Genomic DNA, 22,983 nt, shown 5'->3' with positions numbered 1-22,983 from the left:
AGACTCTACTGTATTTATAGGGTGAAAGCAGTCATAGATAATATATAAATGAATAGGCAGGGCTGTATACTAGTGACTTTACATAAACAGGTGGGGACTGGGTGTGGCCCATGGGCCAGAGTTTGCTGACCCCTGGTGTACCTACTTCTACAGGATCCAGCCCCACCCATTTCTGACTTCATTTCCAGCTACTCTCCTGAGTCTCAAACATGCCAGGAGTGCCTGGCACATAGGAGGTGCTGAGAACCAGGCTCCATCAAACATCCTTAAAACCAAAAACCAAACCCACTGCCCACTGATTCGGCTCCAACTCATAGCGACCCCATAGGGCAGTGCCGAACTGCCCCACAGGGTTTCCAAGGCTGTAATCTTTATGGAAGTCGACTGCCACATCTTCCTCCCATGGAGGGGCTAATGGGTTCAAACTGCTGACCTTTTGTTAGCAGATGAGCACTTAACCGCTGCACCACCAGGGCTCCTACAGACAGCCTTAGCAATCTTTAAAAAGTGCCATGTCACTTCCCTGAAACCCTCCAATGGCTTAGGGGTTCTCTTAGAATAAGCTCCAAACTTGTTACCGTGACTACACGGTCCTGCGAGATCCAGCCCCTACCTACCTTTCTGGCCTCCTCTAGTACCCCGGGCACAGTGGCCTCTTCCTAGCCTTCAAGTTCAGCAAGCCCGTTCCCATTCCAGGGCCTTTACACTAGGCTGTGCCCTCTGTCTACAATGTTCTTTCTTCCTCTAGATCAGTGGCTGGCAAACTATGGCTGCCTGTTTTTGCAAATAAAGTTTTATTGGAACTCAACCACGTCCACTTGTTTATCTACAGCTCCTTTGTGCTACAACAACATAGTTGAGTAGCTGTGACAGAGACCATGTGGCCTATAAAGGTGAAAAATTCACTCTCTGCTCCTTTATAGAAAAAGTGTGTGATCATCGCCTACATCACCCTATGCCGACTCCTCATTATTTAGGTCTTGGCTCAAATGTCACCTCCTGGGAGAGGCCTTCCCTGACCTGCCAGGCTGAACTCAATCTCCCCAACTCCTTGGTACTCTTTTCCCATTGCCGTTGATTCCAACTCACATCAACCCTAAAGGACAGAGCAGAACTGCCCTGTAGGGTTTACAAAGCTGTTGAACTTTTCATTAGCAGCCTGCCACATCTTTCTCCTACGGAGCAGATGGTGGGTTCAAACCACCAACCTTCTGGTTAACAGCTGAGCACTTAACCACTCTGCCACCAGGACCCCTTTCCTTGATACTAGGGCCGCATCATGGTTTTTGTAGGCCTTGGGCACTTTTGCCTTTGTGAGCAATAAAGCCTTTATATGATATCAATTCATGTAATCCATATATTCAGTTTTTTCTTCTGATTTTACAATAAATTAAAACATTTCTGTGGACTCCTAAAGGTAGTGGGGGCCCAAGGCCCAGTGCCTTCCGTGCTGGCCCTGCTTGGTCCTCACTTTCTGGTCACCTTGTTCTGTTGCCTTTCCAGCACTTACCACTCTCTGAAGCCACGTTTTAACTTGCTGCTGTGTTTACTCTCTGTCTCCCCGCAGCTAAGCTACACAGTCCCTTAGACAGGCACCCTGAGTCCCAGGGCCTGCACAGTGCCTGGAACGCACCACACATATGTGCTGATTGATGTCAGAAAGACATGGTCCCACCTGGGGTAAGGAGAGGTTCCATCAATGGGGCCATCACTAGGCGTTAAGGACGGTGTTGAATGAATAAGTGAGAGTGAGTGAGTGAACCGATGAATGGGGCAAACCCGAGGCCCCACGACCTGCATGCAAGGCGTATCACCTTGTGTAGTCCATGATGGTGTTGAGCCGGTGAGCAATGGTGAGGACAGTGCAGTCGTCAAACTGGGTCCGGATGGTGGACTGAATGAGGTCATCTGTCTCTAGGTCCACAGCCGCTGTGGCCTCATCCAACACTAGGACCTTCGTCTTCCTCAGCAGGGCCCGGGCCAGGCATACAAGCTGGCGCTGCCCAACGCTTGACCACAAGAAAAGACAGGAGACAGAGTGTCAGACCACCCCAGCCAGGGCCCATGCCTGAGCTGGGGGGAGTGAGAAGAGACACTGTATCATAAGCCAGGACAGCCTTCCACCCCCCATATCCGTGCCCACGGGAGACATCGCTCATCAACGGAGGCTCTTTCCCGTGGAGCTGGAGGCGGGCTCAGAATCATTCTCAAAACAGGGCTCAGAGGTGATACTCAGAATATTTAACCAGTTCAGCATAGGTTGTATGACAGGTGCAAAAATGGCCCCTGTCCCCATAACTCTGGACTCAGCTACTGCCTTGCTTTGGCCAGTAAGACGTTGGCAGAATGTAAGGCCGGCGCCTACCTGAGATGGGACTGCACACAGGGCCCTGCTCACTCTTGCACCTCTGCCACTGCCACGACAATAGGTCTGACTGGACTGCTGGAGGATGAGGGACCCATGGAGCAGACCCAAACTGTCCCAGCAGAGGCCAACTAGATCAGCCGGCAGCCAGCCGACCCCCAGACACGCGAGTGCGCCTGGGCAGGGCCAGCAGAGCCACTCGGCTCACTGTAGCAGGGGGTGAGCAATTGCTGGTACTGCTGAATGCCGCTGGGGTTTGTGGTTGGTTGTTACGCAGCAGCATCGCCATGATGGGTAACTGAGACAGGTACTAATAAAGCTAGAGCAGGACTCCGGGGGTTTCCTGCTGGGTCAGGCATTGACACTGTAGTTACTGGATCATGGGCAGATCCTGGGGGCCTGGGAGAAGGCAGCTGGGGCAGTGGATGTGGGTTCAGAGGGCCCAGGACAACTGCTATTTACCAGCTGGTAGAGAAGCATTCCAATATAACAACTGACAGCCACTCTCCATTGCTTGGAGCTGGTATAAAAAAGGCCATCCTGTTTAGATTCCATAGTAGAAACAGGCCATTTTACAGATAAGGAAACTGAGGTTCCAAGAGGTCAAGGGACATACTCTAGGACAAACAGCTGACCTGTGGCAGAGCTGGGGCTCAATCCCAGTTCAACACAGATCCATGAGGACAAAACCTTACATCATCCCGTCTGAGATGGGGCCGAGGGGCCCTCATCCTGGCATTGCCGTGCTTACCTCAGGTTCTCCCCGCCTTCTGTGCACTCGTGGTTCAGCTTATCTGGAAGCGCTGACACGAAGTTCTTCAGGTGAGCCAGCTCCAGTGATGTCCAGATCTCTTCATCCGAATACTGGCTGAAAGGGTCCAGGTTCATGCGAAGGGGGCCCGAAAACAAAACGGGGTCCTGTTCAGGAAGCAGACCACAAAACAGCATTTGAAGCACATGTCACGCTGGATGCGGGTGCAGCAAAGAGGTGGGACGATAAAGTTCTTGCCAGAATTGTTAAAAGACAGGGTTTCGGAAGTGCTCAGAATTCCTGCTTCTGAGGGGTGCTAATGATGAAAACAAAACGTGTGTAAAAAACTGTGTTAACAAAAAAAAAAAAAAAAGTCTTTGATGGTTACGAGGGTGGGGAGGGGTGGGAATGAAAGCACACTAAATAGACAATAGACAAGTGGTGACTCTGGTGAAGGGTAAGACAGTACACAATACTGGGGAAGCCAGCACACCCTGTACAAGACAAGGTCACGGAAGCTCCATAGATACATCCAAACTCCCTCCAGGACCGAATTGCTGAGCTGAGGGGACCATCATCTCGGGGAACACCTAGCTCAATTGGCGTAACATAGTTTAAAAAGAGAATGTTCTATGTTATATTGTAGTGAATAGTGTCTAGGGTCTTAAAAGCCTGTGAGCAGCCATCTAGGATACTCCACTGGTCTCACCCCTTCGGGAGCAAGGAAGAATGAAAAAAACTAAAGATACAAGGGAAAGATTAGTCCGAAAGACTAATGGACCACATCTACCACGGCCTCTACCAGACTGAGTCCAGTACAACTAGATAGTGCCCAGCTACCACCACTGGCTACTCTGACAGGGATCACAATTGAGGGTCCTGGACAGAGTTGGAAAAAAAGGTAGAGCCCCAAAATTCTAACTCAAAACGAAAAGATCAGACTTGCTGGCCTGACAGAGACTGGAGAAACCCTGAGAGTATGGCCCCCAGACACTCTTTCAGCTCAGTAATGAATTCACTCCTGAGGTTCACCCTTCAGCCAAAGACTGGACAGGCCCATAAACAAAACGAGACTAAAGGGGCACACCAGCCCTGGGGCAAGGACTAGAAGGCAGGAGGGGACAAGAAAGCTGGTAATATGGAGCCTAAGGTTGAGAAGGGAGAGTGGGTGGTTAACCAATGTCATAAAACAGTATGTGTACTAACCGTTTAATGAGAATCTAGTTTGTTCTGTAAACCTTCATCTAAATTAAGTCCCCCGACCCCAAAAAGAACACCCTGTGTTAAGCAGAATGAAATCAATTTATCTTTTGCAGAACTTCTCAGAGCCTTCAATATGCAAAGGTGATAGGAATCTGTGAGATGGCAGACACAGCATAGGGGAGCCCTCCCCCACCTCCTCCCCAGCCCACCCTTCTTCTAAAAGAGATCTTATAAGGAACTTTAGGGGAACGCTGTTCTTAGATTATAAGACAATAATGCTAAGAGGCAACACATTAGGGAATCATTGCCTACAAGGGTCAATTTACAAAAGTCTGATTTTTCCTAGTTCTTATGAAGATTAGATATTATCATCCCCGAATCTGGTAGCCAGCAGAGAGAGAAGCCAGGCTTTTACTGGATTTTTTAGACGCTCAGGAAAACGGTTTATTGGATGGCAGGAGTGAGGACTCAGAGATGAAGACTTACAGAGGCCAGTTGCCGTGGAGTTGATTCCAACTCACGGTGACCCCTCGTGGGTCAGAGTAGAACTGTGCTCCACAGGGTTTTCAATGGCTGGTTTTTTAGAAGTAGATTGCCACCTACTTCCAAGGTGTCTCTGGGTGGACTCAAACTGCCAACCTTCTGGTTAGTAGTCAAGCACACAAGCGCGTGTGCCACCCAGGGACTCTGGATGAAGACTACTACCCGGCTAATTCCCACACTGTGCTTGAGGAGACGTGTGGAGAAGAAACATAGTGTAATGCTAACAAAAATGATGGAAATAATAAAGTAGGAACACATTCACGTTGGTCCTACAAACACGCACACGCTATCGATTTGTTTTTAGTGCCGGCCCACCCGGCCCCACCTGGGGGATGATGGTGATCTTGAAGCGGAGACTGTGCAGGCCAATCTGAGCAATGTTGACGCCGTCAATAATGATCTGTCCTTCGGCAGGCTCGGTGATCCGAAACAAGCCCAGGGTCAGGGATGACTTTCCGGCTCCCGTCCGCCCCACGATGCCAACCTTAGGGACAGGAAGGACCAGGGTGAGGTGGGAATGCTGGTGTCTGGGAGTCGCCCCCACTCCACTGTTTCTTCATTTCAGGTATCTCCCCCACAACAGCTCAGTCAACCCAGCTTCTGCCACAGCCCTGCCCATCACCAGCTTCCTGGAGACACGTTGTGGCCAAAGGTTAAGAAGGACCCCTTTCCTCTGCCAGGCTCCCTGAGGAAGTAATCAGCTCTTTTTATAAGTCATTGAGATCTCCAAAGAGGTAAGCATCAGGCAGAAGGGATTTCCCATAAAGCCCCATTAATTTTAACTCGAGACAATACTAAGTAATCGTCAGGTTCGGGAGCCCTGGTGGCAAAATGGTGAAGAGCACAGATGCTAACCAGAAGGTAGGCAGTTCAAAAACACCAGGGGCTCCTCGGGAGAAAGACCTGGTGATCTGTTTCTGTAAAGATTACAGCCTAGGAAATCCTATGGGGGCAATTTTACTCTGTCCTATAGGGTTGCTGGAGCCCTGGTGGCACAGTGGTTAAGAATTCGGCTGCTAACCAAAAGGTTGGCAATTCAAATCTACCAGCCCCATCTCCGTCTCAGCAGAGGTGTGCAAAAAGAGGTTATGGATGTGACCTGGTCTCCACTTATCCCCCCTTGAAGAAACTAATCAGATGCCATTGAATCAATCCTGACTCATGGTGACCCCATGTGTTTCAGAGTAGAGCTGTGATCCACAGGATTTTCAATGGCTATGACTTTTTGGAAGTGGCTGCCGGGCCTTTCTCCCCAGGTGCCTGGATTCGAACTGCCAACCTTTAGGTTAGTAGCTGAGCACTTAACCATTTGTGCCACCCAGGTAGCCTTGAGGGAACTAGGCTCCCCATTTAATGGCCCATGATTGACATCCCTGCCATCCAGTTACAACCCTCCCCTTCTCATCTAGGCTCGAGAGGCGGGCTTCCTCTATCAGAAGTCACAGTGCCGCGTGTGTGGAAATTTCCCATGATCAAATACGATCCATGAAGACTCAGTGAGAACGTCGCCTGCTCTGTTCTCCCCTTGCTACAACTGAGAGAAATTATCTTGTGGGAACGGAACATCCTGCACCTTGTGGTAGGGACAGTTTTCCAAGTCCATATGTTCCGAGATGAAAGAATCACTGTCCCATGGCAGCCAGCCAGGAAGGCCCTTGGTCTGATTTCTGAGGGAATTCTGAGGTACAAGTTTCAGGACAAGGCTGTATTCCAGGAACAGTTGAGACCAAGGGTAGATTCCAAAATTCCCCTTCTCCCTTGAGCTATCCCTCTTCGTGACAGTGATGTCTTTCTGTTCTAGAGGCTGAAAATTCAAATGCCTACACGGGCCAAGTAGGCTTAAGAACATGGGTAGGGAAGGACTGGTCTCATCTGGGAAGAGTCAGGTGGGGAGTCTGGGCCCAGTGTTTCTAGATGCTCTCATTCTTTGAGAAAACTAGGAAATTGATTTTTAGATAAAATCTTCCAGATTTTTCAGTATTTGAAACTTACTCACATTTTTTCAAAACTTATCTGTGGGCCTCACTGGGTTACGGGGCTCCCAGTCTGCAACCCTGATGGACACCCTCTGAGTAGCTTTCACTTCCACGAGCCTCCCTCCCCCACAAAAGGCCTCCTGACCCCAGGACTGATGGGAGAGAAAGGACACCTCCAGTTTCATAGATCTGGCAGCAGCTGGTGCCCAGCTGTGAAGGTGTGCGGGAGATGATGGGCACCCACCTTCTCTCCCCCGTCAATGGTGATGTTGATGTGCCTAAGCACTAAGTCCAGGTCCTCTCGATACCGCAGGCCGTAGTCCTGGAATTCCACTCGGCCTACCTGGGGCCAGGTGCTGGGTGGAGCCATCTCCTCAATTTGCCAGGGAGCCTGCGATCACATTAGGAGTGGTGGGGGAGGGACAGTAAGGAATCCAAGCCCATCCCCTGTGCCCCAGGCTGCGTGAGCTGGCCCCCACCACCCCTCGGGCCCCATATCCCTCTTGCTCACTTGCTCCAGCCACACTGGCCGCCTGGCTACTCCTCAGACACACCAGCATAAACTGTTCCAGGCCTTTTGTACTTGCCGTCTCCTCTGCCTGGAATGTTCTTCCCCAGACTTACCCACCCACCTGCTTCCTCACATCCTCCAGGTCTTGGGCCAATCCAATCTCCCTCCTGGCCTGGTGTTCCTCTCTCTTCTCCCCTGAGCACTGACCACCTCCGAGCATTTTAAATCGTTTGCATTTGTTTCTGCCTGTCACCCACACCCACTGGAGTACGTACTCTGAGGACAGGCTCTTTCACTGTTTGCTCACTGAGGTATCCCCAGGGCCCAGAGCACGTAGGGCCCAGAGCACACAGTCGGTGCTCAATAAGTACAATAAAACCTGTGAAAGCCAGAACCTTTGTAATGTGGAAACCTGTCAGAGAAGGACAACTCAAATATTTTCCACTAACAGACAGTGACAGAAAGGTGATAAGTATGCACCCTGTCAAAAGTGGAAACCTTGTGAGACCCAGAAAAAAAAAGGCAGTCCTGTAGAGTTCCTGTTGTCACAGGTTTCATGGTATTTATGGAGCCAAGGAAATCCTGTACTCACTGGCAGTCATTCCCCATTTCCCTCTTCCCCCTGCCCCTTGGCAATTACAAATCTACTTTCTGTCTCTATGGATTTACCTATTCTGGACAATTCCTATAAATGGAATCATAATAATATGTGGTCTTTTGTGGTGAGCTTCTCTCATTTAGCATGAAGTTCTCCCACGGTGAAGCATGTTAATTTTCGTTTTTTTACAACAAGCACAGCTTGCTTTTATAATTCACACACACAAAGGAAGGATACATGCCATAAGAGTGAAGTTACATGCATATATGTATATATATATAAAATATTTATATAGTGGTAGGGCTGTGGGTAATCTTTACTATCTCATGTTTTTTTGAATACATCGTTATTCTAAAAAAATAAAAAATGCAAAAACCAGTAAAAATATTTTAAAAAACAAATTCAACTGCTCACTTTAAACAGATGAATCATACGGCATGTGAATTATATCTCAATAAAGCTATCATAGAAAATAAATAAATTCAATAACTAGGGTGGAAAACTCCCAATGTAATGCACCCTTACTTCCATAGGGGGCGCTCATACCATTCTGAATAATGCTCACTGGCGAGGTGGGACTTGGTTCACCATTTCAGAGAATTAAAAGACCCGGCATGGGCGGGCTCTGTGAATCCCTCAGGACAGGCCTTACTAGGGCCTTGGTCTCATTCCTAAGGGGCATTTTCTTGGGAGGCAGCATGGCACAATGAAAGAGAGGACCTCAGTTTCTAATCCTGAGTCTACCATTTATCAGCCATGTGATCTTGGGCAAGTAACTTAACCTCTCTGTGCCTTAGTTTCCTTACGTATAAAATGGGGATAAGAATAGCAACTAAGTCATAAGGTTTTGTAAAGATTAATTACTCTACGGAAAATGTTTAGGACAGGGCCTGACACACAAGGGCACGGTAAGTATCCGTATTATTATTATTGGAGCCCTGGTGGCACAATGGGTTAAGAGCTTGGCAGTTCAAATCCACCAGCTGCTCTTTGGAAACCCTATGGTGGTAGTGTCTGAAGACAAAATAAGACAGTTACTAGAAGCAACATGGTAGTTATTAGGGGCAGTGTGGCATTAAAGTCAGGAGACCTAGGTTCCAGTCCCAGCTCTTCTCCCCTGGCTCCCTTTTTCTCCTTCTATAAAATGCTGACTCAGCTTAAATAATAAGAGGGTTTCTGAAATTTTGGTCAATTCCTTACCACATCATGATTTTTGCAATATCCACGTACAGCTTTTCTTGTTATTTACTTTTAAGACTTTTAATTAACTTATTTGTTACTTAAATCTTAAACTTAATTCCGAATGTCATCCCTGACTACCCTGACAGGATACAATCATCTTGTATGTGGGCATCCCATACCTTTGGACAAGATGGGATAACTGTAAAATATTTTCTCGCCCCCACGTCAGGTGGTTCTAATTAGATGCCGCACAGTGAATGGACAAGTGGGAGATGGATTTCTATTCACCTGGTGGGGTGTCCAACTGACCCTCTTGTTGGGAGGCAGAAGATACACAAAGTATGGTTCAAAGGTTTCTTTTGGGTAAAGCCATTCATACTGAGAATCAAGGTTAGCCCAGGGGCCCTTGCTTTATACCTCCTTCTCAGTTTCTGAGTACTCCTTGAGTCTCTCCACAGCCACTATGTTGGTCTCCATCTCGGACGACATCCGCACCAGCCAGTTCAGGTACGCGGTCACCTGTGAGAGGAGGGGTCACGTGCAGTTTCTAGTGAGCATGTGTTACTTTTATTCTAATTAATTATGAAAGATGACATATTTCAGATAAAAAAAAAAAGGTGCAGAAAATAGCACCCTACATTGCCACACAGCATCTCTTGATTAAAAACCACATTTCTAAATAATCCATGGGTCACTCAAGCAATCACACAGGAAATTAGAAAATAATTTTGAACTAGATGGCAATATGAAAACACAATGTATCAAAGTTTGTGAGATGCAACTAAAGCAGTGTTTAGAGGGAAATACACAGTCTTAAAAGCATTTCTCTTGCAGCTGGAACCATCCTCACAGGCCATCAAGGAGTTTCCTTGACTGAAGAAGGAATCTGGCCCCATGTCAAATTCCTCTCCTGCTCAGGTCACCAGGCTCTAGCCCTGCTCCTCAAACTCTGCTCAGACCATTCCCTTTACCCTCCTCCCATGGACATCCAAAATTTTGAAAGCCTGGGAATCAACAAACTGGCTCCTGCATTAAGAAGATGAAAAAATGCAGCAGAGATTTCTCTTACCTGCAATGAGTAAGACACAGAGAGGCCTACCAAGCCGGCACTGAGGCTATGCCGGGAGATCACCGAGAACAGGGCCGCAAACAGCACGATGCAGTTGCCAACAAACTCCAGCCGCACAGCCAGCCACCTGGATGACAAACACACACGCTAAGTTGGCTGTGCGGAGACTTGGCCTCCAGCTCTGGGGTCCAGCTCCAGGGTCCTTGCTAACTGAAACTGCTCTCTTACAGTTACTGAGAGAGGCCTTCTCAGCTCTGCATGTACGAAACCCATGGAAGCAGGGGGAAGGAGGGCTGAAGGGACATGGTTTCAATCATTCCTCCTTAACCTGGCAACCCCGGGGATAAAAAGACTTCTCCAGAAGCAACCTTCCCAAGAAACCGAAGTTTATCTTTTGGAACCTTTTTCTCATTCTAGCCTTTAATATATTTATATACGTATATGTGTGTTAAAAGTAAAGATGTCACTTTGAGGACTAAGGTGTGCCTTGACCTAAGCCATGGTATTTTCAATCACCTCATATCCAAGAGAAAGCTGGACAATGAGTAAGGAACACTGAAGAAGAACTGACACCTCTGAACTATGGTGTTGGTGAAGAATATTGAATATACCATGGACTGCCAGAAGAACGAACAAATCTGTCTTGAAAGAAGTACGGCCAGAATGCTCCTTAGAAGGACAGTGACACTTCATCTCACGTACTTTGGACATGTTATCAGGAGGGACCAGTCCCTAGAGGAGGACATCATGCTTGGTAAAGCAAGAGAGTCAGCGACAAAGAGGAAGACCCTCAACGTGACACTGATACAGTGGCTCCAACAGTGGACTCAAATACGGACAATTATAAGGATGGCACAGGACCAGGCAGCAGTTTGTCCTGTTGTACGTAGGGTCATTACGAGTCGGAACCAAATCAATGGCATCTAACAACAACAACATACGGTTCTTTGAAAGTTGTACTGGAAATTCCTAAGTACTAAGAAGTTTTCCACTGTGAGAGGCACCACTGATTTACAATAACCTCCTCTTGGTTGGGAGTTGGGGGGAGAGGAGTGAGAAATAAACAACTATTTTAAGTGTATCTGTAATGTTCTCAGACTCAGACACACCCTAATTTCAGATACATTAAAATGTGCGTGGTCGGACTCTGCTAACCCAGGACTGAAATCATTCCCAAAGCTCACTTTTTAGACAAATAATAGACGGGCTTATAAAACAAAAAATAACACACGTGAGGAACATGCTTCTTAATCCAATCAAATATACCAGACTAAATGGGCAGCTCCTGTCCAAGAGCAAGACGACAAGGCAGAAGGGACAGGAGCTGGATGAACAGACACAGGGAACCCTGGATGTAAAGGCGGAGCGCGCTGCCACATTGTGGGGATTGCAACCAATGTCAAAAAACAGTATGTGTATAAATTTTTGAATGAGAAATTAACTTGAACTGTAAACTTTCCCCTAAAGCACAATAAAAAAATAAATAAAAGTGATCTATATTCAGAACATGGAGTCCTGGTGGTGCAATAATTAAGAGATCAGCTGCTAACCAAAGGGTGGGCCGTTTGAATCCACCAGCTGCCCCCTGGAAACCCTATGGGGCAGCTCTACTCTGTCCTATAGGGTCGCTATGAGTTGGAATCGACTTGACATTAATGGTTTTTGTTTTTTTTAATATTCAGAACATAAGCTACAGTCATATTTATGAAACTTATTAAAATTAAAAAAAAGGTCTGCTAAAAAATGTGTGTGGTTGGGGAAGAGTTCACTTTAGAATCAAGGAAAAGAAGAGAACACACACACACACACACACACACACACACTTTTTACTTATTGCTAGTTGCCATTGAGTTGACTCTGACTCGTCCGTGCAGAGTAGAACCACTCCATAGGGCTTTCAAGGCTACGACCTCTCAGAAGCAGATTGCCAGGCCTTTCTTCCATGGTGCTGTGGGATGGGTTCAAACCGCCAACCTTTCAGCTAGTAGTTGAGTGCTTAGCCATTTGTGCCACCCGGGAACTACATACACACACACACACACTTGTATCTTTTAAAATATAAACAAATATTTTGCTTAAAGGTAATGTGCATAAGACAATGAAGTATTAGGAATATCATCTTAATGTTTTCCAATTTGAAGTGCTCTAGGGAGAGGACGTTTTCAAAGCTCATCCAGCACAGCCCTGGCAATCCACGTGACTGATGTTCACATGCATGAGACACTCCCGTGGACAGACCCCGGAGTTTGACAAACTGCCTGAAAGTTCTGCAAAAGAAGGCTATGTCTCCAGGAAACCCTGGTCGCCCCCCTAACAAGGATTACACACTGGAAGATGGGCTGGCTGTTACCGGCCACCTGCAGGGCACTGTCACCGTGACACTCACCAGTTTCTCTACCCCACCTCTCAAAAAAGTGTATCAGGATGCAAGCAGGTGGGGAAGATGCCATTATAGGGATAAATCGGGCGCTTCTCTAAATTCCGTATATACTTAGCAACTTCTGCTCCCTTTTTTGGTTGATGCTAGTCAGCCACTGTTGATCCACAAAATGCCACTCACACATGACTCAACCTAACACACTTGTAAGTTGCACTGACACATCCCACAGGTGGAGTGTGCACACACCTCAGTGGAGACCTGTGGGGCCGAGTATGAAACAGCAACACTGGCCTGCCACTGGTGGTCCTGCATCTCCAGAAATAACAGTTCAAGGTCAGTGTTGCAGGACTTTCAGACTCTGGAAGAACTACCAGTTCTTAGATGCTTCAACTGCCCATGAACACTCTCCCTGCAGAAGGCCCCCAAGTCTGCGCATCCTTTCTGCGAGGGCTGGGTTTGACTCCACGCCCTTCTCCGGGAAGGTGTGCAGGAAGAAATCAAGGCAAAGCAACAAGGCACTAAGGCAGCTTCCTACCCTCCTCCCGGGGGCTGGTGCACCCACCTATTTGCCACGATGCTGGGGTAGTAGGCCTTCTGGTTCTCGTCCACCTTCAGGTCACTCTGGTGGATGAAGCGCTCCTGCTCCTCAAAGGCGCGGATGACGCTGACCCCCAGCAGGGTCTCACTGAAGTGGGAGTACACCGGGGAGCGGCTGACCGACTCAAGGCGCTTCAGCTGCCGGGAGGAGGCCACATAGAACCTCTGGGAGAGAGAATGGACAGTGGAGTGGGCGCAAGTCCCTCAGCCCATCCTGCTGGGGCTGTGCTGATAGTCTGGGTATTGTTATGCTCACAGATGCCCCCTTTAATACTAAAATGGTACCTCCAGCAGGAAGGAGCCCTGGTGGCACAGTGGTTAAGCGCTTGGCTCCTAACTGAAATGTCGGTGGTTTGACACCACCAGCCAATCCACGGGAGAAAGATGTGGCAATCTGCTCCCATAAAGACTAAAGCCTTAGAAATCCTATAGAGCAGTTCTACTCTGTCCTGTAGGGTCGCTATGAGTCACAATTGACTCGATGGCATACAACAACAACCTCTAGGAGACAAAATGTTGGAGCCCGGCTACTTTTAACAAGTGTCCCTGCTCACCTCGTGGTCACTCCTTGAACTGCAGGCACAGTGCTAACAGTAACAACGACTATGACAAGAATAATAATAACTAACACTTACACGGAAACCCTGGTGGCATAGTGGTTAAGAGCTATGGCTGCTAACCAAAAGGCTGGTGGTTTGAATCCACCAAGTGCTCCTTGGAAACCCTATGGGGCAGTTCTACTCTGTGCTATAGGGTCGCTATGAGTCAGGATCGACTCAACGGCAACGGGTTTGGTTTTTAACCCTTATATAGTGCCCACTGTTCCAGGCATTGTTCTAAATGCTTTTACATGTATCAGTTCGTTTAATCTTCACAAAAACCCTATGAGGGTCTTCCTACTATTTTATGATGTGTAAATCAAGGCACAAAGAGGTTAATTAACATGCCCATAGTCACACAGCTAGGAAGTGGCAGAGATGGGATTCGAACCCAGGCTGTCTGGCCGCTGAAGTGTTAACGTCTACACTGTACTGCTTCTCTGAGGCCATTAACATCAAGGGTTTTGTGGACCCAGCAGTGTGGTTTTAGACACAGGTTTTGAGTTTAACCAGACTTTAGTCCAAATCCTAACTCTGCTATTGATTAACAATACAACCACAGGCAACTTACTTAATTTCTCTAAGCCTTGGTTTTCTCACTTGTAAAATGGGAACAATATAGCCTGCTTCACAGGATTTTTTGTGAGGATGACATGAAGAATCATATATTCTAAGCTGGCTGAATGGACGTGGGGAATACAGGGTGGAAAGAAGGAGTGTGCTGTCTTACTACGGGGAGAGCAACTAGGAGTACATAAATAGCAAGGTGTATATAAATTTTTGTACGAAAGATTGACTTGATTTGTAAACTTTCATTTAAAGCACAATTAAAAAAAATAAAAGCAGCATATATTCTCACATGTCATATAGTACGTACTTGCCTGCACACATGTATGGCATCTATATTTACCGTTAAGCACCATGTCTGCTAATATTAGACTGAAGCATAAGAAACTGCCATTTTTGTAGGTAAAAAACAGATGAACATCAACAATTTCACATGGTGTGAGCTGACAGCTGCTGTTGTTAACTGCCATCAGGTCGGTCCCTCACTCATGACATCCCCACGCACGACAGACCAAAACACTGCCAGTCCTGGGCCATCCTCGTGACTGTCGTGGACTGGACTGCTGTGTTCACAGGGTTTCCATCGGCTGATTTTCGGAAGCAGATCACCAGGCCCGATCAAAATACAGAACATGTCTAGTACCTCAGAAAACGCCCTTTTCTTCCTCGCAGCTCATACCTACCCGCCACTGCCCACCCCTAAAGGGTAGTCACTATGCGGACTTCTATCACCATACGTTAGTTTTGCCTGCTCTTGAACTTCATCTAAATGGAACCATGCAGTATGTACTCTTGTCTGGCTTCTTTGATCAGTATGAGAACTCTGAGATTCATCCACACTGCTGTGGGTATCCGGAGTTTGTTCCTTTTTATTACAGAGCTGTTTCCGTTGTGTGAAAAGACTACAATTTAATTATCCGTTCTCTTTACTGATAAACATTTGAGTTGTATCTAGTTTCAGGTTATCGCGAGCCAAGCTGCCAAGTGCATTCGACCACATTCTTTGTGCTGGATATACGCTTTCGTTTCCTCTGTATATACATCCAGGAGCAAGATAGTTGGTTGCAGGGTAGGTGTATATTTAGCTCAAAGCTATTAAAAAAAAAAAAGAAAAAAGCTCCCCCATAATCTCAACCCTTAAAATGGCAATGTTTTAATTTTTCTGCCTCCCTTTCCAGTCCTGCCCACGCACATTACATATTTCGTCTTAGTTATAATGACAGTGTGCATACAACTTGCTCCTTTGCTAAATTCACTCCCTTTGTAGTTTAAAAATAAATTTGTTGGTGTTGTGACAGTGTCTTCCTAACTATCCCCATAAGGAGCTAACATTCCATCACAGAAGCGCTTCACAGTGTACCCAAGTCCTGCTATCAGCTTTTGGTCTCTTCCTTTCTTTTGAACTGGGGTCTTCAGGAAAAGTCCCAACCAGGCCACGAACACCAGCAACACTTCTGGTAACTGCAGCCGGATGATGTCCCAAAACATGGGGCACCAGTTTAAAGAGAATTCAGTGAGGTCCAGGAACTGAGCCTATTCTCCATGATTCCGTCTTTGTTCACGCTCATTAATCGCTAGGGCGTGGTGGGCTGAGGTCCTGGGGTCTGGCCCCGGGAGGACCAAGGCCTCCCAGACCCAACGCAAACAGGCCCATGGTGCAGTTTGAGGTGAAGGGCTCTGTGTGGTTTCTTATTCTTATTTCCCGTCCCGGTCAGAACACCCCCATCTAAACAACAATTCCCCACTTGCAATTTTGCTGCAGTTAATCTTTTTGGGGCAAGAAGGGCAGTGCAACACCGTGGTTAGCTGCACAGGCTTTAGATGAGACATACACGAGTTCATACTCCCAGCTCTGCCACTTGGGGAAGATGCTTCACTTCTCTGAGCCTCAACATGCTCATCTATCCAACGGAGACGCAATAACCCTAAGAAGCCACAGGTGTTCAAAGAACCTATTGTGAAAACAGTTTTCACAGAAGAGATATGATGGAGACTACTATTTTCCTATCCAATAAAAAATCCAATATCTCCCCCTTATTTCTCAATAGAAACTTGATTTGACTGGGATGGCCATGTGTCCAGTAAAAAAACTACACTTCCTAGTAGAGGTGATCACATAACTAAGTTCTGGACAATTAGATGTATTTAAAGGGGTGATGCTGACTCAGCTATCAAATGCGCCCTTCCCCTGTTCCTGTCCGTCACGGATTGAATTGTGTCCACCCACAATATGTGCCAACTTGGCTAGGCTATGATTCCCAGTACTGTGTGGCTGTCCTCCATTTTTGTGATCTGATGTAACTGTCCTAAACCTATGTGCCCGTAAATCCTAATTTCTGCCTGTGGTTAATGAGGCAAGATTAGGTTATGTTAAAGAGGATTAGGGTGGGATGCAACACCATTACTCAGGTCACAGCCCTGATATGATGTAACTGGAGTTTCCCTGGGGTGTGGCCTGCATCACCTTTTATCTTATAAGAGATAAAAGGAAAGGGAAGCTAGCAGATAGGGACCTCATGCTACCAAAAACAGAAGTGCCAGGAACAAAGCATGTCCTTTGCAGCATGTCTCCCTGTGCTGAGAAGCTCCTAGACCAGGGGAAGATTGATGACAAGAGCCTTCCTCCACAGCCGAATGAAAGAGAAAGCCTTCCCCTGGAGCTGGCACCCTCAATTCGGACTTCTAGCCTCTTAGACTATAAGAAAATACATTCTCTTTGTTAAAGCCATCCACTTGTGGTATTTCTGTTGTAGCAACAATAGATAACTAAGACATCTTCTCTAAGTCTTGTTATCTTATATGATGGCTGGAGCTCCAGCAGCCATTTTGGACCATGAGGCCAATTTAAGAATGGAAGACATATGTAAGAATAGTTGTGCAGATAAATAATAAAGAAGGTTGTGTATTAACAAGCTCATGGAGCTGCCTTACCAGACCTGAACTGCCTAATTCTAAATTTCTCTTACAAGAGAGAAAAAAAATTAACCTGTCTCATTTAAGCCACTCTTACTGTTATCTGCAGGGAGCTTAGAACTAAAGAATTTCATACATATGGAAATTTCAATAACACAGGTGTCTTTATAACAAACTAGTTTTTTTCTTTCCTAACGTATAGCTAGAAAAACAAAGCATCATTAGAAAAAGAGTACATATGGTTATCATAGGCTAAAAATAATCAACATAGGTATTAAAAACTGACAAAAACAAATTGAAACCTCCTCAAAAAAATCCTCAACAGCTCCATGCTAGGGCAATGGGAAGATGCAGTGAGCACTTAGCAACACACAGCAAGGCTCATCCTGAGCACCAAGGCCCCACCTCTTACCTGGACGAAGAAGTAGATGAGGCCCAGGGGCGGGATGATGACGGCGGCAATGGGCGTGGCTAGCAGGATGATGATGCAGGCACCGATGACGCTGAACAGGGAGCCCATGAACATCTTGATAACCTGAGGGATCATTGAGTCCACCGTGTCCAACTCCTTGGAGAAGCGGTTCACCAGGTTCCCACTGGGCGTCCGCTCGAAGAAGCTCATAGGCGACCGGAGGACGTTATGCAGCAGATCCAGATGCAGGCGGCGGGAGGCCAAGACGCCCCCAATGGACACTGCCATGGAGTAGCCAAACACAGAGATACCTACAAACATGCCAGGTGTTAAACTCCAGAACCAGGTAGTGGGACACACTGGGGGCAAATACTACAGGGAAAGCAGCCACGAGCCTGTGTGGATGGTGCAGGTGTGGGCTCCCAGCTTCTAATAACAATACCAACGGTAGTAATAATAACAATGGCAGTTACTATTTATCAATTTATTGACAACTTACTATTTGGCGAGCACTGCACTACCCCATTTTACAGCTAAGGAAACTGAAGCTCAGATAGGTGAATTCCCTTACCCCTTAGCCAATCAGATGCAGAGCTCCACTGTCATGCTTTTAATCCATATGCCGTATTCCTCTGGACCAATGTTATCCAATAAAACTTTCTGCAATGATGGAAACGTTCTAGAGCTCTGCTTTCCAATACCTTAGCCACTAGCCACATGTGGATCTTAAGTACTTTGAAATGTAGCCAGTGTAACCAAAGAACTGAATTTTAAGTTTTATTTAACTGTAATTCATTAAAATTCATAGTCACACGTGGCTAGTGGGTACCATACTGGATAGTGCAACTCCAGAAGTGACACTGTGAGACCAGGTAAACATCACACCCTCTCTGTTTTCTACCTTCCCTCAATTATAATTTGGAGGCCTCAGTCCCTAGTCCTATGGAGGGAGGGTTCTAGGGATTGAAAACCTCAAGAAATCCATGTCTGCTCTTTCTTTTTGCTCAAAGCTGTCCCCTGGACACCAGGAGACATTTGTGACTCTTCCAAACAATGCACAGTAGGGCAACCATTCTTTCCAGTGCAGTGATTTCATAGGGACTGAGAAGCCTGTATGTTGGCCTTTCTAATCAAGCAAGAAACCCAAGGGGCAGGGGCCAAAATGACAGGCTCTGGAGCCAACACTGCCAAATCGGCCTCTGCCACTTACCAGCTGTGGGACCTTCCACTGAGGTTCACTAGGCCTCTTTGAACCTCAGTTTCCTCATCTGTAGAACAGGGACAACGACACAATGTAGAATGTGAAGTGTCTACCTGGCAATGTGTTTGATGCACAGAAAGTGCTCAAAAATATCAAGCATTTACATTTAGTGTATATAAATATATCATAGATGTCAAACGCACAGATGCATGTACAGCTATACACAGTTATTATGAACACATAAACACAAAGATAAATCACTGTGCAGCTAGCGGTTAAAAGTATGGCCTCCTGCGCCAGACTGCCTCATGCAATGGAAGCTCTGCCATATTTGGGCAACTAACTTAACCGCTCTGGCCCTCGGTTTCTGCATCTCTAAAATGGGGAAAATATTAACGCCTACCTCATGGAATCGTTACAAGGATAAATAAGTGAAAACCCACAAAAGTGTTTAAAAGAGAGCCAAGCACCAAGTAACTGTAACTGAACCCGTTTCCACTGAGTCGATTCTGACTCATAGTGACCCTATAAGACAGAGCAGAACTGCCCCATAGGGTTTCCAAGGAGTGCCTGGTGGATCTGAACTGCCGACCTTTTGGTTAGCAGCTGAACTCTTAATCGCTATGCCACCAGGGTTTCCAGGTACCAAATAAGTGCCCAGTAAATGTTAGCTATTACTATCAATGCTGTTATGAAGGGTATAGACCAGGGTTTCTCAACTCTGTCCCTACTGATACTTGGGTTTGGATAATTCTGTCTTGGGAGCTTCTCTGTTCATTGCAGAATGTTTAGCAGCATCCTGATTTCTAGATATCAGTAGCACCCTCACTCCGTAGTGACAACCAAAGTGTCTCCAGACATTGCCAAGTGTTCCTTGGTGGGCAACATGACCCCCGGGTGAGAACCACTGGTATAAACAAATTTCTACTCTCAGAGAGTGAGTAAGAGCCCATGCATGAGACTCTGCAGAAGACCTTTCAACTTGACAGAACCAAGAGGGATAAGGGGTCCTTCCAACTCTCTAATGTTCTGGGCAGCTTATGTCCTCAACTTTCCTCCTCTTTAAAATGGGCACATGAGGTACCCCTCCCCTCTACCTTCTAGGACCATATGAAACAAACATTCAAGCAACATTCATTCTACAACTACTTGAGCATCTACTATGTGCGCAGCCCTGGTCCATCTGGGTTTGGCTTGATTTGGAGGTACACTGAACCCTGAGAATGTAGGGGGCCAATTCTATAATTAACAGCTCTTTAGACACAGAAGCATTTACAGGTGCCAGAATCAGTGGGTGGGAAATGGTGGGAAGGGGAAGGCCCACCTTGGGAAATGCCTAGGGCTCCATAGACACTCAGGCGGACTTTGGTGTGCTGCTGGGTCCCATTGACGATGGGGTCATCAGTCCAGAGACTGAGCCAGTAGTTAGACGCCAGGGCAGCAATGTGGTTACTCAAGAAGAGGAAGATGCTCAGAAAGGAGATGAAGAGTCCAATGGCCTTCATATAGTCCCAGTACACGGACAGCTTGACCTAGGGGTCACGGGGAGAGGAAAGGCATTTTATACCACGCGAGGTCGGGAGCGTCATCAGCACCTGTGTGGCCCCGCCCCCATACTTATAGCACCCTCCTCCCTTTAGTCACTCCACAAATGTTGATCGGGTGTCTCTGAGGACACTGGGGACTCAGAAACAAAGTCAAGTTCTCTGTCCTCATGGAACTTCTAGTCCAGCAGGGATGCAGGCTTTCATCAAATCATCACCAGGATAAATGCGTAATTGCAAACAGAGAAGGGCTGTTAACAGTACGGGGTTCCAGAGACTGTAAAATTGGGCATCCTGACCCAACCCAGGGTAGGAAGGTATCAGAGGAGGTTACCCTGAGGTAACCAGGTGAAGATGGCAAAAGGCCACTCTAGGTAAAAGCAGCAGCGTGTGCAAAGGCCCTGAGGTAGGAGGGAACACAGCACTTCCGGGGAACTGGAAGGAGCAAGGTCAGCATGGGGCACCAAGGAACAGACGAAGCTGGAGAAGCAGGTGGCAGCCAGACCAGACAGGGCCTGGGGGCCCTATTCGGGACTCCAGTCTTTACCCCAGGATCAACGGGATGCCACCAGGAGTTTTAAGCAAAGGGGAAAAAGTGAAAAGTTGCCTAGCAACCAAGACCAAATGTCACGTTCACCCTGCAACAGGACCTGCCTGCCACCACCCCTTTTCCCCTGAGCACCCAGCACTAACTCATACCATCTCAACTGGCTCCCCACTGCCTGATGCCCCAGCTCCACAAACAGGGGGTGTGGGGAGTCTTTCACTTTGTATTCCCTTAGAACCCAGAACGGGGGCTAAATAAATACATCCTAGTTGCCTGATGTTTGCGTCTCCCAAGCACATGAAGCAGGGCACCCCAGTTCAGGCCAGCCCCATGCCCATCTGCTTGGTTTCAACAAACTCCAGGGATCTTTGTCTGTGTCCTTGCTTTTTGTGCTGAATATCAAGAAAAAAAATGATCTGAGTCTACTGTCTGCCTGCCCATGGGTCTGATGTATAACTGACTGCTGCTTTTTCTATTTTGATTTTTCAATTCTCTGTCTTCAAATTGAAATAGTCTTGGGGGTGGGGGGGGGGTGGGGAACAGAATTCCAAACATGTCTATTTCACCATTCGGCTTTCACCATGAAAATGGAGCTGCCTGCTGTCCAGGAATTATTCTGCAGGGATTATAGCAGTAAAGAACCCAGGCATGGGAGTCAGAAATGCCTGGGTATGTTGAGCCCAGCTCTACTCTTGGTCTGACTCTGGCAAGGTATAAGCCCCCCTGAGCCTCAGTTTCCCTCATATGTAAAATGGGGATAAAAGCAGGCTCCATTTCCTCTGGTTGTTGTGGAGATACAGTAAGACTTAAACGGGCCTGGTATCTCTGGATCTTCCTTCCAAAGTCCTGGATTTAGGGTCATTTCTCTGGCTCCTCGGAGGGTCAAAAAAGAGCAGAGGGGGCATGAGACACCACAGCCACCTCTGCCCGGCCACAGCCATGGGTGTGACGACAAGAAGGGGGAAGAAGCAGTGAACTGGAGCCCCCAGGAGGCACCGGATGCATCCAGGTAGATCTAAGGGACCAGTCCTCCAACCCTGGTTATTCCAGCGTCACCTTTCATGATTTTTTTTTTTTTTTGCTTTATCTATCTACTTGTTTTCATTTTTTTAAAACCCACCCCCACACTTTTTTTTTTTTTTTTTTAACATAACCACATTCATTTTTAAAAATAAACTTTGGATCAAAACCATAAATGGGAAATTATTCACAATTGTCCAAATTAGGTAATCTCAAAAAAAAAAAAAAAAAAACAATGAAACAAGAGCTTGAAACCTGCTGTCCTTGTTACAAGGGAAGACTAGGTACTGTCAGGTGCTAAAGAGGATCTAGCACCCAACTGAGACCTTCTCACTGGTGCAACTGTCAGGAGTAAAAGTACTTTTCTGACTATGTAATGTTTTTTAATACTGTGTCTGTGTACAACATAAAGCTATCTTACAAACAACTGAGCATTTCCCAGATCACCCCATACATCACTCAGGGGAGCCCTGATTTGAGCTACTCAGGTCACCTACAAACAATTAGAGCCCCCAAGCTGCTCAAAAAGCAGAGTGGTGGTAAAGCAGAGATAACAGGTGCCAACTCCAGAGTCCCAACACCTGGGTTCAAAGCTCAGCTCTGCCACCAGCTATGACCTTGATTAAGTCACACAGCTGCTCTGTGCCTCAGTTTCCACAGCTGTAAACAGTACCTTTGTAAGTTTGTTGTGCGGAACAAAACAAAACCAAACCCATTACTGTCAAGCTGATTCTAACTCAAAGAGACCCTACAGGACAGAAGAGAACTGCCCCACAGGGTTTCCAAGGCTGCACATCTTTACAGGAGCAGACTGCCACATCTTTCTCCCATGGAGCAGTTGGTGGGTTCGAACGGCCGACCTTTGGTTAGCAGCCAAGTACTTTAACCACTGCGCCACCAGGGCTCCTTGTGGTGAGGAATACGTTGAGTTCCTACACAAAGTGCTCGGCCAGGACCAGCACAGAGGGACTGCTCGGCAGCACCAGCCACCACCCTTACATGGAA

The 22,983-nt window shown here is 46.9% G+C and overlaps 1 protein-coding gene across 3 annotated transcripts in view; it reads right to left on the bottom strand.

Moving 5' to 3' along the window:
* The window catches only part of ABCC1 (ATP binding cassette subfamily C member 1), a 178,437-nt gene that overhangs the window by 4,417 nt on the left and 151,037 nt on the right, over positions 1-22,983 (bottom strand). For all 3 annotated transcript variants that reach the window (XM_049904936.1, XM_049904938.1, XM_049904937.1), the window contains exons 22-30: positions 20,192-20,399; positions 17,667-17,977; positions 13,141-13,340; positions 10,199-10,325; positions 9,547-9,648; positions 7,083-7,229; positions 5,188-5,346; positions 3,117-3,283; positions 1,815-2,009 (exon numbers count right to left, since the gene is read on the bottom strand). In XM_049904936.1, coding sequence (XP_049760893.1) covers positions 1,815-2,009; positions 3,117-3,283; positions 5,188-5,346; positions 7,083-7,229; positions 9,547-9,648; positions 10,199-10,325; positions 13,141-13,340; positions 17,667-17,977; positions 20,192-20,399 — 1,616 coding nt within the window. The remainder of the gene's footprint in view (positions 1-1,814; positions 2,010-3,116; positions 3,284-5,187; positions 5,347-7,082; positions 7,230-9,546; positions 9,649-10,198; positions 10,326-13,140; positions 13,341-17,666; positions 17,978-20,191; positions 20,400-22,983) is intronic.

Source organism: Elephas maximus, chromosome 12 (genome assembly GCF_024166365.1).
Source record: "Elephas maximus indicus isolate mEleMax1 chromosome 12, mEleMax1 primary haplotype, whole genome shotgun sequence".
Taxonomy (NCBI): domain Eukaryota; kingdom Metazoa; phylum Chordata; class Mammalia; order Proboscidea; family Elephantidae; genus Elephas; species Elephas maximus.
The sequence above is the reverse complement of the archived record's forward strand: the minus strand, read 5'-3'. Positions and strand labels throughout refer to the sequence as shown.